Source organism: Acipenser ruthenus, chromosome 38, assembly GCF_902713425.1.
Source record: "Acipenser ruthenus chromosome 38, fAciRut3.2 maternal haplotype, whole genome shotgun sequence".
Lineage (NCBI taxonomy): Eukaryota > Metazoa > Chordata > Actinopteri > Acipenseriformes > Acipenseridae > Acipenser > Acipenser ruthenus.
Window position 1 is genome coordinate 4,781,390 of NC_081226.1, and position 15,691 is coordinate 4,797,080.

The following is a 15,691-nucleotide window of genomic DNA, read 5'->3' on the forward strand; positions in this document are numbered from 1 at the left end:
CTGTCTGCCTCTCTCTCCCTCTCTCTCTCTCATTCTGTCTCTCCCTCTCCGTCTCTCTTTCTCTCTCTCTCTCTCCCTCTCTCTCTCTCTCTCCCTCTCCCTCTCCCTCTCTCTTTCTCTCTCTCTCTCCTCTCTCTCTCTGTCTCTCTCTCTCTCTGTCAGTCTCAGTCTCTCTCTGTCAGTCTCATTCTCCCTCTCATCTCCCTCTCTCTCAGGCTCACAGCGTTCGTGTTGAAGACCCTCTCTCAGGTTCGCTCGTATGCAGATGTCCAGAATGAGGAGATTGAAGACCCTGCCTCCTACCTGCTCACACAGCAGCTCGACAGCGGAGAATTTCATGACCCCAAGCCAGTCATCCACAGAGAGATGCAGGTAGAGAACACAACCATACATAACACACGCGCACACACACACACACATGCACACATACACACTCACACACACACACACACACACACTCACAGACGCACACTGAGACACACACACTCACAGAGACACACACTGAGTGAGACACTGACACACACTGAGACACAAAAAAAACCACTCTCTGAGACACAAAGACACACACTGACACCGTGACACACAGAGAGACACACCGACTCACAAAGACACACAGAGATGCAGGTAAAGAACATAACAGGGACACAGAGACACACAGTAAGATACACAGAGACACACAGAGACACACTCTAAGATGCACTGAGATACACAGAGACACAGACCCACGTCCCTCTCACTCTCTCTCCCTCTCACTCTTCTCTCCTGCAGGGTGGTGTTGGTGGAGTGGACAGCAGGATCTCCCTCACTGCGTTTGTCACTATCGCTCTGCATCACTCTCTAGCAGCTCAAACAGGAGAGAAGCTGCAGCGTGTGGTGAGCACTTCCACCCTCCCAGCACCAGGGGGGGCTCTCACAGACCAGGTGTCCCCATGAAGGGTGTAAGAAACATCACCTGTGTTCTATGTGGTATTTCCTACTGATATATTTCTTACATCCACTAGGGGCAGAGTGTTGCATTATTAACATTATTAACACAAGCCATTGAGAACCTCAGAGTCTGGGGATTAGGGGTGTCTGTCTATGCGTACATTTGTCTGTCTGTATGCCACTGTGGCAAAATGATTGATTGGGTTCAGGTGCAGGAGTGATGCAGTGTGTGAATGAAACAGACAGAGATGATTATAATCCGGTTTGGAATGGATATTATTATTTTGTTTTCTAGGTCTGCCGACCAAACAATAATCCCCCCCGGCAATACACACCACTGTGTAGAGCACGGGGCAAATAACAAGGGGATTGCAGTCCCAAACCATAAACAATTATATCTGCCTCACAATAATACACACACGGTCACCAGTCCTGGGTGCGTGCAGTAGCGCTCGTGGTGGGTGATACACGTTTATTTCGTGACAGTGGTGAAGTGTTGTTCCGGCTTTGTGCTGGCCCAAGGCGACAGCTCCGGAAACCTGTTAGCTGTCTGGTGATTCACAAACAAGACAATTACTAACAGACTGAGCAAAACAAACAAAACACTCATGAAACTGCTACATTCTCTGGGGTCTCTCACACTCTTTCTAGGTTAAAATACAAAACCAACACGAAGGAACATATTGCGTCTCTCCATCCCCTTTTATGTCGTCACACATGACCCCTTGGTAAACGAGTGCAAACGCCTCTCCAATCTGCGACTGCCATGTTGTTTCCCTTCCGGGTCAATGCGTTCTTGCAATGGAGTCTCGCCTTCATCCAGACTGGCTGACTTCCCGACCCTGGGAAAGAACTGTCAGACCAGCCCATCCAAAGAACTCTGTTCAAGCTGTTTAGCACCCTCACAGGTTGGGAGGGAGATTTACAACAAAGAATCATTGTATTTCTGTCACAGTCACTGATTTTTGCATAATGCTATACTTGTGTATTGAGAATCGTGTATCAGATTGTAAATGCACATTGCATTGCTCATTCTTCTCTGCTATTCATGTATCAGATTGCTGATATACGTTGCATTGCTCATTCTTCTCTGCTATTCATGTATCAGATTGTAAATACACATTGCATTGCTCATTCTTCTCTGCTATTCATGTATCAGATTGTTGATACACGTTGCATTGCTCATTCTTCTCTGCTATTCGTGTATCAGATTGTTGATACACGTTGCATTGCTCATTCTTCTCTGCTATTCACGTATCAGATTGTTGATATACGTTGCATTGCTCATTCTTCTCTGCTATTCGCGTATCAGATTGTTGATATACACGTTGCATTGCTCATTCTTCTCTGCTATTCATGTATCAGATTGTTGATATACGTTGCATTGCTCATTCTTCTCTGCTATTCACGTATCAGATTGTTGATACACGTTGCATTGCTCATTCTTCTCTGCTATTCATGTATCAGATTGTTGATATACGTTGCATTGCTCATTCTTCTCTGCTATTCACATATCAGATTGTTGATACACGTTGCATTGCTCATTCTTCTCTGCTATTCGTGTATCAGATTGTTGATATACGTTGCATTGCTCATTCTTCTCTGCTATTCGCGTATCAGATTGTTGATACACGTTGCATTGCTCATTCTTCTCTGCTGTTCTGTACATGCTGTTGATATACGTTGCATTGCTCATTCTTCTCTGCTATTCACGTATCAGATTGTTGATATACGTTGCATTGCTCATTCTTCTCTGCTATTCGTGTATCAGATTGTTGATATACGTTGCATTGCTCATTCTTCTCTGCTATTCACGTATCAGATTGTTGATATACGTTGCATTGCTCATTCTTCTCTGCTATTCGTGTATCAGATTGTTGATATACGTTGCATTGCTCATTCTTCTCTGCTGTTCTGTACATGCTGTTGATATACGTTGCATTGCTCATTCTTCTCTGCTATTCACGTATCAGATTGTTGATATACGTTGCATTGCTCATTCTTCTCTGCTATTCGTGTATCAGATTGTTGATATATGTTGCATTGCTCATTCTTCTCTGCTATTCGCGTATCAGATTGTTGATATACGTTGCATTGCTCATTCTTCTCTGCTGTTCTGTACATGCTGTTGATATACGTTGCATTGCTCATTCTTCTCTGCTATTCACGTATCAGATTGTTGATATACGTTGCATTGCTCATTCTTCTCTGCTGTTCTGTACATGCTGTTGATATACGTTGCATTGCTCATTCTTCTCTGCTATTCACGTATCAGATTGTTGATATACGTTGCATTGCTCATTCTTCTCTGCTATTCGTGTATCAGATTGTTGATACACGTTGCATTGCTCATTCTTCTCTGCTATTCGCGTATCAGATTGCTGATATACGTTGCATTGCTCATTCTTCTCTGCTATTCGTGTATCAGATTGTTGATACACGTTGCATTGCTCATTCTTCTCTGCTATTCGTGTATCAGATTGTTGATATACGTTGCATTGCTCATTCTTCTCTGCTGTTCTGTACATGCTGTTGATATACGTTGCATTGCTCATTCTTCTCTGCTATTCGCGTATCAGATTGTTGATACACGTTGCATTGCTCATTCTTCTCTGCTGTTCTGTACATGCTGTTGATATACGTTGCATTGCTCATTCTTCTCTGCTATTCACGTATCAGATTGTTGATATACGTTGCATTGCTCATTCTTCTCTGCTGTTCTGTACATGCTGTTGATATACGTTGCATTGCTCATTCTTCTCTGCTATTCGTGTATCAGATTGTTGATACACGTTGCATTGCTCATTCTTCTCTGCTGTTCTGTACATGCTGTTGATATACGTTGCATTGCTCATTCTTCTCTGCTATTCGCGTATCAGATTGTTGATATACGTTGCATTGCTCATTCTTCTCTGCTGTTCTGTACATGCTGTTGATATACGTTGCATTGCTCATTCTTCTCTGCTATTCACGTATCAGATTGTTGATATACGTTGCATTGCTCATTCTTCTCTGCTGTTCTGTACATGCTGTTGATATACGTTGCATTGCTCATTCTTCTCTGCTATTCGCGTATCAGATTGTTGATATACGTTGCATTGCTCATTCTTCTCTGCTGTTCTGTACATGCTGTTGATATACGTTGCATTGCTCATTCTTCTCTGCTGTTCTGTACATGCTGTTGATATACGTTGCATTGCTCATTCTTCTCTGCTGTTCTGTACATGCTGTTGATATACGTCATGCTTATCAGCTTCTTCATCCCACTGGCTGCTCTGATTCTGAGTTTACACTCGTGGTGATTTAATGACAGACGTTTCGACTGCAAGCGTTTCTCAGTGTCTACAAATGCTGGATCATTTCAGTGTTTGAAAACACTGAAAAAGACTTCTAGTCAAAACTGTTGTTATTAATTTTACATTGAAGACACTGAGAGACTTCTAGTCAAAACCTTTGTTATTGAATTTACATTGAAGACACTGAGAAAGACTTCCAGTCAAAACATTTGTCATTGAATGCATTCAATTTCAAATGCAGTCTATTTAAAGTTTTTATTCCGTGTTTCACAGTAATTTGTTTTGTTTTGTCACTTCAGAAAGATGCTATTGATAAATCCACAGAATACCTCCAGGACAAAATTCTGAAAGTAAATAGACCCTACTCCCTGGCCATCTCTGCCTATGCTCTGGCCCTCACCAAGCCAGAAAGCAGCGCTGCACACCAGGCAGTCGAAATACTCAAGAGCCAGGCCATAGAGGACAGGGGTAAGACAGAGTCAATCTTTAAGCTGCTATACATACAGGACTCAAGAAGAGAGAATGACTTTTAAAGAACCTAGGCTCCACCTCTCCCACCCCCTTCTCTCACCCCTCGCCCTCTCCCTCTCTCCCCCTCTCTCTCCACCTCTCCCCATTCTCCTGCTCCCCATTCTCTCACCCTTCTCCCGCTCCCCCTCTCTCTCCACCTCCACCACCTCCCCTCTCCCCCTCTCTCCCTCTCTCTCCACCTCTGCCACCTCCCCATTCTCTCACCCTTCTCCCTCTCCCCCTCTCTTTCCACCTCTGCCACCTCCCCACTCCCCCTCTCTCTCTCTCTCTCTCCACCTCTCCCACCGCCCCTCTCCTGCTCCCCATTCTCTCACCCCTCTCCCTCTCCCCCTCTCTCCTCTCTCTCAGAGAAAGGTGTGGTGTTCTGGGAGGCTGACTCTGAGTTGAGGCTGCAGGGGGAGGACAAGGCGCACCTCGTCCCTCAGGCCCAGGCTATCACCGTGGAGACGACAGCGTACGGGCTGCTGGCCGCGCTGGCCAACAGAGAGCAGGAGCTGGCGGAGTCTGTGTACCGCTGGCTGTCAGAGCAGCAGAACTACGGAGGGGGGTTCAGATCCACACAGGTGAGCCGGACCTGGCTTCAAATCACCAACCTGCACTGCTTTAAACACAGAGAGGGTACACCACAGATCTGTGAGTAACTTCACAATATCAGTGAGAGAGGGAGGCATAGACATCGAGGCTCACAGTCCAGAGCTGCTTCTTTCTTCTCTCTTTCTGTCTGCTTTCATTTGTCTTTCTTTCTTCCTCCCTTAATTTATTCCTTCTGTCCTTTGTTTTCTTCCTTTTGTTCATTCCTTTCTTCTTTCTGTCTATTTTTTCTTCCTTTACTTCAGTTCTTTCTATCTGTGCTTCCTCCCTCCCCCTCCCCATGGTATTGTGTGTTTCTCTGTGTGTTATGTGATTGATTCTCTCTCTCAGTGGTATTGTGTGTTTCTCTGTGTGTCATGTGATTGATTCTCTCTCTCACTGGTATTGTGTGTTTCTCTGTGCGTCATGTGATTGATTCTCTCTCTCAGTGGTATTGTGTGTTTCTCTGTGTGTCATGTGATTGATTCTCTCTCTCAGTGGTATTGAGTGTTTCTCTGTGCGTCATGTGATTGATTCTCTCTCTCAGTGGTATTGAGTGTTTCTCTGTGTGTCATGTGATTGATTCTCTCTCTCAGTGGTATTGTGTATTTCTCTGTGTGTCATGTGATTGATTCTCTCTCTCAGTGGTATTGTGTGTTTCTCTGTGCGTCATGTGATTGATTCTCTCTCTCAGTGGTATTGTGTGTTTCTCTGTGTGTCATGTGATTGATTCTCTCTCTCAGTGGTATTGAGTGTTTCTCTGTGTGTCATGTGATTGATTCTCTCTCTCAGTGGTATTGTGTGTTTCTCTGTGTGTCATGTGATTGATTCTCTCTCTCAGTGGTATTGTGTGTTTCTCTGTGTGTCATGTGATTGATTCTCTCTCTCAGTGGTATTGTGTGTTTCTCTGTGTGTCATGTGATTGATTCTCTCTCTCAGTGATATTGTGTGTTTCTCTGTGTGTCATGTGATTGATTCTCTCTCTCAGTGGTATTGTGTGTTTCTCTGTGTGTCATGTGACTGATTCTCTCTCAGTGGTATTGAGTGTTTCTCTGTGTGTCATGTGATTGATTCTCTCTCTCAGTGGTATTGTGTGTTTCTCTGTGTGTCATGTGATTGATTCTCTCTCTCAGTGGTATTGTGTGTTTCTCTGTGTGTCATGTGATTGATTCTCTCTCTCAGTGGTATTGTGTGTTTCTCTGTGTGTCATGTGATTGATTCTCTCTCTCAGTGGTATTGTGTGTTTCTCTGTGTGTCATGTGATTGATTCTCTCTCTCAGTGGTATTGTGTGTTTCTCTGTGTGTCATGTGATTGATTCTCTCTCTCAGTGGTATTGTGTGTTTCTCTGTGTGTCATGTGATTGATTCTCTCTCTCAGTGGTATTGTGTGTTTCTCTGTGTGTCATGTGATTGATTCTCTCTCTCAGTGGTATTGTGTGTTTCTCTGTGCGTCATGTGATTGATTCTCTCTCTCAGTGGTATTGTGTGTTTCTCTGTGTGTCATGTGATTGATTCTCTCTCTCAGTGGTATTGAGTGTTTCTCTGTGTGTCATGTGATTGATTCTCTCTCTCAGTGGTATTGTGTGTTTCTCTGTGCGTCATGTGATTGATTCTCTCTCTCTCAGTGGTATTGTGTGTTTCTCTGTGCGTCATGTGATTGATTCTCTCTCTCAGTGGTATTGTGTGTTTCTCTGTGTCATGTGATTGATTCTCTCTCTCAGTGGTATTGTGTGTTTCTCTGTGCGTCATGTGATTGATTCTCTCTCTCTCAGTGGTATTGTGTGTTTCTCTGTGTGTCATGTGATTGATTCTCTCTCTCAGTGGTATTGTGTGTTTCTCTGTGTCATGTGATTGATTCTCTCTCTCAGTGGTAGTGTGTGTTTCTCTATGTGCAGGACACTGTAGTGGCTCTGGAGGCTCTGTCTGAGTTTGAGATCCGGAAGGACCCCAACATCCCCCCACCCAAACTGGAGATCAAACTGAGCTCCCTAGGGAAGAACCTTAACCAGAGAGTCACCCTGGAAACCAGCGCCATCGGCGTGGAGGAGGACCTGAGGGTGAGGAGAGGAGAGGAGAGGAGGAGGGGAGGGGAGGGGACCTGAGGAGAGGAAAGGGGAGGAGAGGAAGAGGGGAGGGGACCTGAGGGTGAGATGAGGAGAGGAGAGGGGAGGAGAGGAGAGGGAAGGATAGGATGGGAGGAGAGGGGAGAGGGGAGAGGGGTAGGAGAGAGGAGGGGAGAGGAGAGGAGGGGAAAGACTGTACATGTAATAACACATAGTTGCTAACTTCACAAATAGGAGTGTGCACACATACATACTCACTCACTCACACTCACACACACACACACAAACACACACACTCACACACACGGGTCGAGGGGAGGAAGAGGAGAGAACGAGGGGACTGAGCGGGACAGATCAGATGTGATGTAAACAGAATGTCGTTTTCTTCTCTTCCTGTCTTGTGTCCAGCGGTTTGTAGGGAACACGATCGACATCAACGTGGGCGGAAGTGGCAAGGGCAGTTTCACAGTGAGTACTGAACAGAGAAACCAGGAGCTTCATCACAGTGTGTGTGTGTGTGTGTGTGTGTGTGTGTGTCTTTGTGTCTGTGTGTGTGTTTGTGTGTGTGTGAGTGTGTCTTTCTGTGTCTGTGTGTGTGTTTGTGTGTGTTGGTGTGTTTATTTGTATTGTGTATGGTATGTAGCGATTTGTGTTTGTCAAAACATGTTGACCCATGTTGTGTGTTGCATGTTGACCCATGTTGTGTGCTGACCCGTGTTGTGTGTTGCATGTTGACCCATGTTGTGTGCTGACCCGTGTTGTGTGTTGCATGTTGACCCATGTTGCATGTTGACCCATGTTGCATGTTGACCCATGTTGTGTGCTGACCCGTGTTGTGTGTTGCATGCTGACCCATGTTGTGAGTTGCAGGTTCTGAAGATTTACAACTCCATGGAGCCCAAGACGAGCTGCAGTGACCTGAAGATCGAGGTCACCGTGACGGGGAAAGTGAAGTACACACGTAAGAGAATGAACCACCCCGGGGCAAGAGAGTGAACTACCACTCCTTTCTTTCTTTCTTTCTTTCTTTCTTTCTTTCTTTCTTTCTTTCTTTCTTTCTTTCTTTCTCTCTGTCCACTCGACTCCATGTATTAGTTCCTAAGCTGACGTGGTTGCTGTGTGTCTGTGCCCCCAGCTGCCGTTGTTGATTACTACGAGTATGAGGACGGAGAGGAGCCCCCCCAGTCCGATCAGGCCATGTCAGAGCTGGACTGGTTCGACGCGCGGAGCCGTAGGAAGAGGGACGCCACGGGCCACGAGTCCAGCAAGAAGAGTGTGGTCAACTACCAAGTGTGCATCTGGTGAGCTACCACAGCACAGCCTAGCACTCAAACCACTGAGCCACTCAAACACACTATCTTCCACACTGCAGTGAGCTATTCAAACAAAGTTTGTTTGTCACCCCCCTGGTCGGTCTCTCTCTCTCTCTCTCTCTCTCTCTCTCTCTCTCTCTCTCTCTCTCTCTCTCTCTCTCTCGCTCTCGCTCTCGCTCTCGCTCTCTCGCTCTCGCTCTCTCTCAGGTGTTGATTCTCTGTTGTTTTATTTCAGGCACAGTTCTGCAGCTAATCTCTCGGGGATGGCAATCGCTGATATCACCATGCTGAGCGGGTTTGAAGCCGACACAGAGGATCTAGACAAGGTACAAAACACAGACACACAGTGAGACACAGACACAGAGATAGAGAGACAGACACACTGTGAGACACAGACACAGAGATAGAGAGAGAGACACACAGACACACAGTGAGGCACAGACACAGAGATATAGAGAGACAGACACACAGAGACAGACACATTATGAGACACAGACACAGAGATAGAGAGACACACAGACACATACACAGACACACTGAGACACAGACACAGAGATAGAGAGAGACAGACACAGTGAGACACAGACAGAGAGATAGAGAGAGACACACACAGAGACACACAGTAAGACACCCAGAGATAGAGAGACACACACAGACACAGAGATAGAGAGAGACACACAGTAAGACACAGACACACAGATAGACATAGACACAGAGATAGAGACACACACAGAGACAGAGAGACACAGAGGTAGAGAGAGAGACACAGAGAGAGACACACACAGACACATATATACAGAGACACACACAGAAACACAGAAGCACAGACACACAGTGAGATACAGGGACACACTCAGACACACACTGAGACACAAAGCCACACACCAACGGTTTACTTTATCAGAAAGGGTTTTTTCACTCATTCCTGTTGGCAGCAATGTAAAGCCACCTTCACTATTAAGACCACTTGCTGTTTTAAAATATAACCATTAGAAACTAAAACAGAAAATGAGACCAGAGTGCAGAATCTTTAAAGAGGACGCAGCTTCACATTTCTGTATCAATATGTTTTTACATGCTGCTCATCACTGCTTGATGCTGTCTTCTGTATCAGTATGTTTTTAGCAGCAGTGTGGTGTAGTGGTTAGGGCTCTGGACTCTTGACCGGAGGGTCGTGGGTTCAATCCCAGGTGGGGGACCCTGCTGCTGTACCCTTGAGCAAGGTACTTTACCTAGATTGCTCCAGTAAAAACCCAACTGTATAAGAACATAAGAAAGTTTACAAACGAGAGGAGGCCATTCAGCCCATCTTGCTCCTTTGGATGTTAGCAGCTTATTGATCCCAGAATCTCATCAAGCAGCTTCTTGAAGGATCCCAGGGTGTCAGCTTCAACAACATTACTGGGGAGTTGGTTCCAGACCCTCACAATTCTCTGTAAAAAAAGTGCCTGCTATTTTCTGTTCTGAATGCCCCTTTATCTAATCTCCATTTATGACCCCTGGTTCTTTTTTCTTTTTTCAAGTCAAAGAAGTCCCCTGGGTTGACATTGTCTATACCTTTTAGGATTTTGAATGTTTGAATCAGATCGCCGCGTAGTCTTCTTTGTTCAAGACTGAATAGATTCAATTCTTTTAGATTGTCTGCATACGACATGCCTTTTAAACCCAGGATAATTCTGGTTGCTCTTCTTTGCACTCTTTCTAGAGCAGAAATATCCTTTTTGTAACGAGGTGAGGTCTTACTAATGCATTGTAAAGTTTTAACATTACTTCCCTTGATTTAAATTCAACACTTTTCACAATATATCCGAGCATCTTGTTGGCCTTTTTTATAGTTTCCCCACATTGTCTAGATGAAGACATTTCTGGGTCAACATAAACTCCTAGGTCGTTTTCATAGATTCCTTCTTCAATTTCACTTTCTCCCATATGGTATTTATAATGCACATTTGTATTGCCTGCGTGCAGTACCTTACACTTTTCTCTTTTAAATGTCATTTGCCATGTGCCTGCCCAGTTCTGAATGCTGTCTAGATCATTTTGAATGACAACAGTGTTTGCCACTCCTCCTATTTTTGTGTTGTCTGCAAATTTAACGAGTTTGCTTACTATACCAGAATCTAAATCATTAATGTAAATTAGGAAAAGCAGAGGACCTAATACTGATCCCTGTGGTACTCCACTGGTTACCTCACTCCATTTTGAGGTTTCTCCTCTAATCAGTACTTTCTGTTTTCTACATGTTAACCACTCCCTAATCCATGTTCATGCATTTCCTTGAATCCCTACTGTGTCTCCCTTTCCTAAAACCATGCTGATTGTCTCCCAGGATATTGTTCCCATATAGTTAATTTTCAATTTTGGATCTTATTATAGTTTCCATAAGTTTACATATAATAGAAGTCAGGCTTATTGGTCTGTAGTTACCTGGTTCGGTCTCCCTTTTTGTGGATTGGTATTACGTTTGCTATTTTCCAGTCTGTCGGTACAACCCCTGTGTCAAGAGACTGTTGCATGATCATCAATGGGTAATTGTATGTAAAAAATAATGTAATTTTATGTAAAAATTATGTGATATCTTGTAAAAATGGTAAGTCGCCCTGGATAAGGGTGTCTGCTAAGAAATAAATAATAATCAATATGTTTTTACATTCCGCTCCTCGCTGCTTAAGGCTGTCTTTCTTCAGTTATTCCGAGGGGTTCTGGGTTCCATTGCTCCTCCAACATTTAGTTCTTATCATTTTAAATCTGCCTTTCCCTGGCTTTGAGCTTGTCTGGAGAATCCTAACTGCCAGGCACTGAACAGCCTTCCTCTTTCAACTAGCCCTGCCCACTCCACATGTGTATAGACAGAGAGAGTGGGTGGAGCTGGCAGAGTTGAAAGGTCACAGTTCTAACCTGTGTGCTTCTTGTTTGTGTTGCTCAGTTGAAGGGTTTGGCGGATCAGTACATCAACCACTATGAAAGCACTGAGGGGAGACTACTGCTCTACTTCGATGGGGTGAGTCAAAATACGCACATCCACTAGGGGGCAGTGTTGCAGGAGGGCAGGTAAACAGGAACTCGGGTGTAACTGATTTAGTTTAGACATGATTCTGAGAGCTCCATTACTATAGTGAAGTGTAAAAAAGCACAGTTAAACATGGTAAAGTATAGGGGGTGTTTGAAAAGCACAGAGAGGTATGGTAAAGTACATATAAAAAAAACATGGCTAACTAACCCTTATAAAAGTTGTCCATAGTAAAAGCACAGCAACCTGTGATAAAGCATAGTGAAGCATTGTATGCCCAGAGAGGTTTGCTAAACATGTTACAAAATGGGAAAAACATGGGGAAATTGTCTGAAACAGAAATGAAATATAAAGTGAATCTGAACAACATGAATAATTAAATAGCAGGCTGGAGTATTCTCCATGCTTTAATGCTGCTTCAATAGAGTGTTTAAATCTGCTGGTGTCAGATTAAAGAAACAGTTCCAGGACCTGCCAGGAGAGGTCAGTGTCGTGCTGATAAGAAAACGCACCCTGCTCTGTTTACAAGGAGAGATTCAATAGAAGAGTTGTCTGAGGAAGGGGAAATAATAAATACATCCATTTAGTATTATCATTATTGTTATTATTATTGTTATTATTAAGCATGCACTGTGGGAAATATGGCAAATAAAACCAATTTCAACTGCACATATAAGACTGTAATTACTTCAGGTGGCTTATTATGCACAATTGGGCACACATCATTCTGTGTATTGTTATTCTTATTGTTTGTAACCCTACCATTACTACTGCTGCCCCAGTATTACCAGGGTCATTATTACCACAATGTGTGTTTATGTGTTTAGATTCCTCCAGAGCAGGAATGCATTGAATTTGGAGCCAAACAGATCATTCCTATTGGACTGGTTCAGCCGGCCACTGCCACTCTGTATGACTACTACGAACCAGGTACACCATGTGACATGCAACACACAGCATACAACATGCAACATACAACTCACAGCATACAACATGCAACATACAACACACAGCATACAACATGCAACATACAACTCACAGTATGCAACATGCAACATACAACATGTAACATAAAACCCACAGCATACAACACACTTCTCTTCACTGCCAATCTAAATGGCATTTTCAGACAACACAAAAATAGGAGGAGTGGCAAACACCGTTGCAGCAGCAAAGGTCTAGACAGCATTCAGACCTGGGCAGACACATGGCAAAATATGTATTATTTATTTATTTCTTAGCAGGCGCTCTTATCCAGGGCGACTTACAATTGTCGCAAGTTATCGCAGTACAAAGTATTGCATTATAAAATATCACATTACAAACTATCACATTATATATCATCCCATTACAGAATATAATAGTACAGAGATGAGCAGTTATGAAAGTACAATAAAACCAATTGAACTAAGAGCAAAATAAAGCATACAGTAACTTATAAGTAAGAGTGAATTCGACTAAGAGTAGTTAAACCTTATAGTGACTATTTGCTTATATGAGTAAAGTCCAGAAAGAACACATAGTAAGTACGATAAATTGATGAGAATGATTTCAAATAAGGGCAATTACAGAGTACAGATACCTATAAGAGTAAAATTAAATACAAGATATAGTAAGTAGTTATAGGTAGGAGCAGTACTTGAATGCAGCAAGGTATGGATTAGTTCAATACTGGTACAAGTGGGTGCCATATAGTCCAATATGGTCGAGAGTTGAGGTTTACAGATGTTGTCTGAACAGGTGTATCTTGAGGAGGGTAGATCGTTCCACCACTGAGGAGAAAGGGTGGAGAAGGAGCGGGCTCTGGAGGCGGGGGAGCAGGGGGGGTACAGCTAGTCTGCCAGAGATGGAGGAGCAGAGAGGGTGAGAGGGGGTGTAGGAAAAAATTATAGTCTGGTGATAGGAGGGAGTAGAATGGTCAAGACAGTGATAGGTGAGTACAAGAGTTTTTAATTGGATGTGAGCAGCAATAGGGTGCCAATGTAGAGAGTGGAGCAGCAGTGTAGTGTGGGAGAAACGTGGAATGGAGAAGACAAAGTGAGCAACAGAGTTTTGGATGGGCTGGAGTGGAATGGGCAGCAGTGGCAGGAATGCTGACCAGGAGGGAGTAGCAGTACTCAAGGCAGGTCAGTACCAGGGCCTGAACTAGGAGCTGTGTGGGGTAGTCATGAGGAAGAGTCGAATTCTGAGTATGTTGCTGATGAAGAAGCAACAGGTGCGTACCAGAGTAGAGGTGTGCTGAGAGTAAGAGGGAGGGGTCAACGGTGACACCATGGTTTTTGGTGGATGAGGTGGGAGAGAGGGTGGTGGATTCAAGAGGAATAGAGATAGAGAGATAAGCAGTGGGGGAGGAAGACGGGGGGAAAAAAGAGATCTGATTTTGAGAGATTGAGATGATGCGAGTGCATCCAGGAGGAGATGGGGTTGAGTTTGAGATGATGCGAGTGCATCCAGGAGGAGATGGGGTTGAGTTTGAGATGATGCGAGTGCATCCAGGAGGAGATGGGGTTGAGTTTGAGATGATGCGAGTGCATCCAGGAGGAGATGGGGTTGAGTTTGAGATGATGCGAGTGCATCCAGGAGGAGATGGGGTTGAGTTTGAGATGATGCGAGTGCATCCAGGAGGAGATGGGGTTGAGTTTGAGATGATGCGAGTGCATCCAGGAGGAGATGGGGTTGAGTTTGAGATGATGCGAGTGCATCCAGGAGGAGATGGGGTTGAGTTTGAGATGATGCGAGTGCATCCAGGAGGAGATGGGGTTGAGTTTGAGATGATGCGAGTGCATCCAGGAGGAGATGGGGTTGAGTTTGAGATGATGCGAGTGCATCCAGGAGGAGATGGGGTTGAGTTTGAGGTGATGCGAGTGCGTCCAGGAGGAGACGGGGTTGAATTTGAGATGATGCGAGTGCATCCAGGAGGAGATGGGGTTGAGTTTGAGATGATGCGAGTGCATCCAGGAGGAGATGGGGTTGAGTTTGAGATGATGCGAGTGCATCCAGGAGGAGACAGGGTTGAGTTTGAGATGATGCGAGTGCATCCAGGAGGAGACGGGGTTGAGTTTGAGATGATGCGAGTGCATCCAGGAGGAGATGAGGTTGAGTTTGAGATGATGCGAGTGCGTCCAGGAGGAGACGGGGTTGAATTTGAGATGATGCGAGTGCATCCAGGAGGAGATGGGGTTGAGTTTGAGATGATGCGAGTGCATCCAGGAGGAGATGGGGTTGAGTTTGAGATGATGCGAGTGCATCCAGGAGGAGATGGGGTTGAGTTTGAGATGATGCGAGTGCATCCAGGAGGAGATGGGGTTGAGTTTGAGATGATGCGAGTGCATCCAGGAGGAGATGGGGTTGAGTTTGAGATGATGCGAGTGCATCCAGGAGGAGATGGCCGAGAGACAGGTAGAGATACGGGAGGAAATGTCGGAGTCAAAGGTGGGAAAGGAGAGGAAGATCTGGGCATCATCAGCATAGAAGTGATACGAGAGGCGATGAGGGGACCCATGGAGCAGGTGTAGAGAGAAAACAAGAGGGGTCCCAGGACTGAGCCTTGGGGGACACCAGTCAAAAGAGGGCAAGAGTCAGAGGGTGAATCACACCAGGATACCCAGTATGTGTGCTCGGAGAGGTAGGAGGAGAACCAGGCAAGAGCAGTGCCAGAGAGTCCCAGGTCAGCAAGGGAGGACACGAGAATAGAGTGGTCAGCTGTGTCAAAGGTAGCAGAGAGGTCAAGGAGAACTAGAACAGAGGAGATGGAGGCGGCACGAGCAGAGTAGATAATTTGTGATGGAGAGGAGCAGTTTCAGTGGAGTGTGCCGGGCGAAAACCAGATTCGAGGGGGTTGAGCAGAGACTGTGTTGACAGGAAAGCAGAGAGCTGGAAATGTACAGCTCGCTCAATGGTTTTTAGAGAGGAGGGATTTTTTAGGATGGGGGTGATGCAGTCTTGTATGAAGGCAGAAGGGAAACAGACAGAAAACAGAGA

The 15,691-nt window shown here is 44.9% G+C and overlaps 1 protein-coding gene across 1 annotated transcript in view; it reads left to right on the plus strand.

Moving 5' to 3' along the window:
* LOC117968147 (complement C4-like) overlaps nucleotides 1-15,691 on the plus strand; it is a 58,992-nt gene that overhangs the window by 34,357 nt on the left and 8,944 nt on the right. The window contains exons 26-36 of the mRNA XM_059009222.1: nucleotides 216-372; nucleotides 769-873; nucleotides 4,523-4,691; nucleotides 5,103-5,317; nucleotides 7,220-7,381; nucleotides 7,796-7,855; nucleotides 8,258-8,348; nucleotides 8,523-8,688; nucleotides 8,936-9,026; nucleotides 11,627-11,701; nucleotides 12,538-12,640. Of these exons, the coding sequence (XP_058865205.1) occupies nucleotides 216-372; nucleotides 769-873; nucleotides 4,523-4,691; nucleotides 5,103-5,317; nucleotides 7,220-7,381; nucleotides 7,796-7,855; nucleotides 8,258-8,348; nucleotides 8,523-8,688; nucleotides 8,936-9,026; nucleotides 11,627-11,701; nucleotides 12,538-12,640 (1,394 nt within the window). The remainder of the gene's footprint in view (nucleotides 1-215; nucleotides 373-768; nucleotides 874-4,522; nucleotides 4,692-5,102; nucleotides 5,318-7,219; nucleotides 7,382-7,795; nucleotides 7,856-8,257; nucleotides 8,349-8,522; nucleotides 8,689-8,935; nucleotides 9,027-11,626; nucleotides 11,702-12,537; nucleotides 12,641-15,691) is intronic.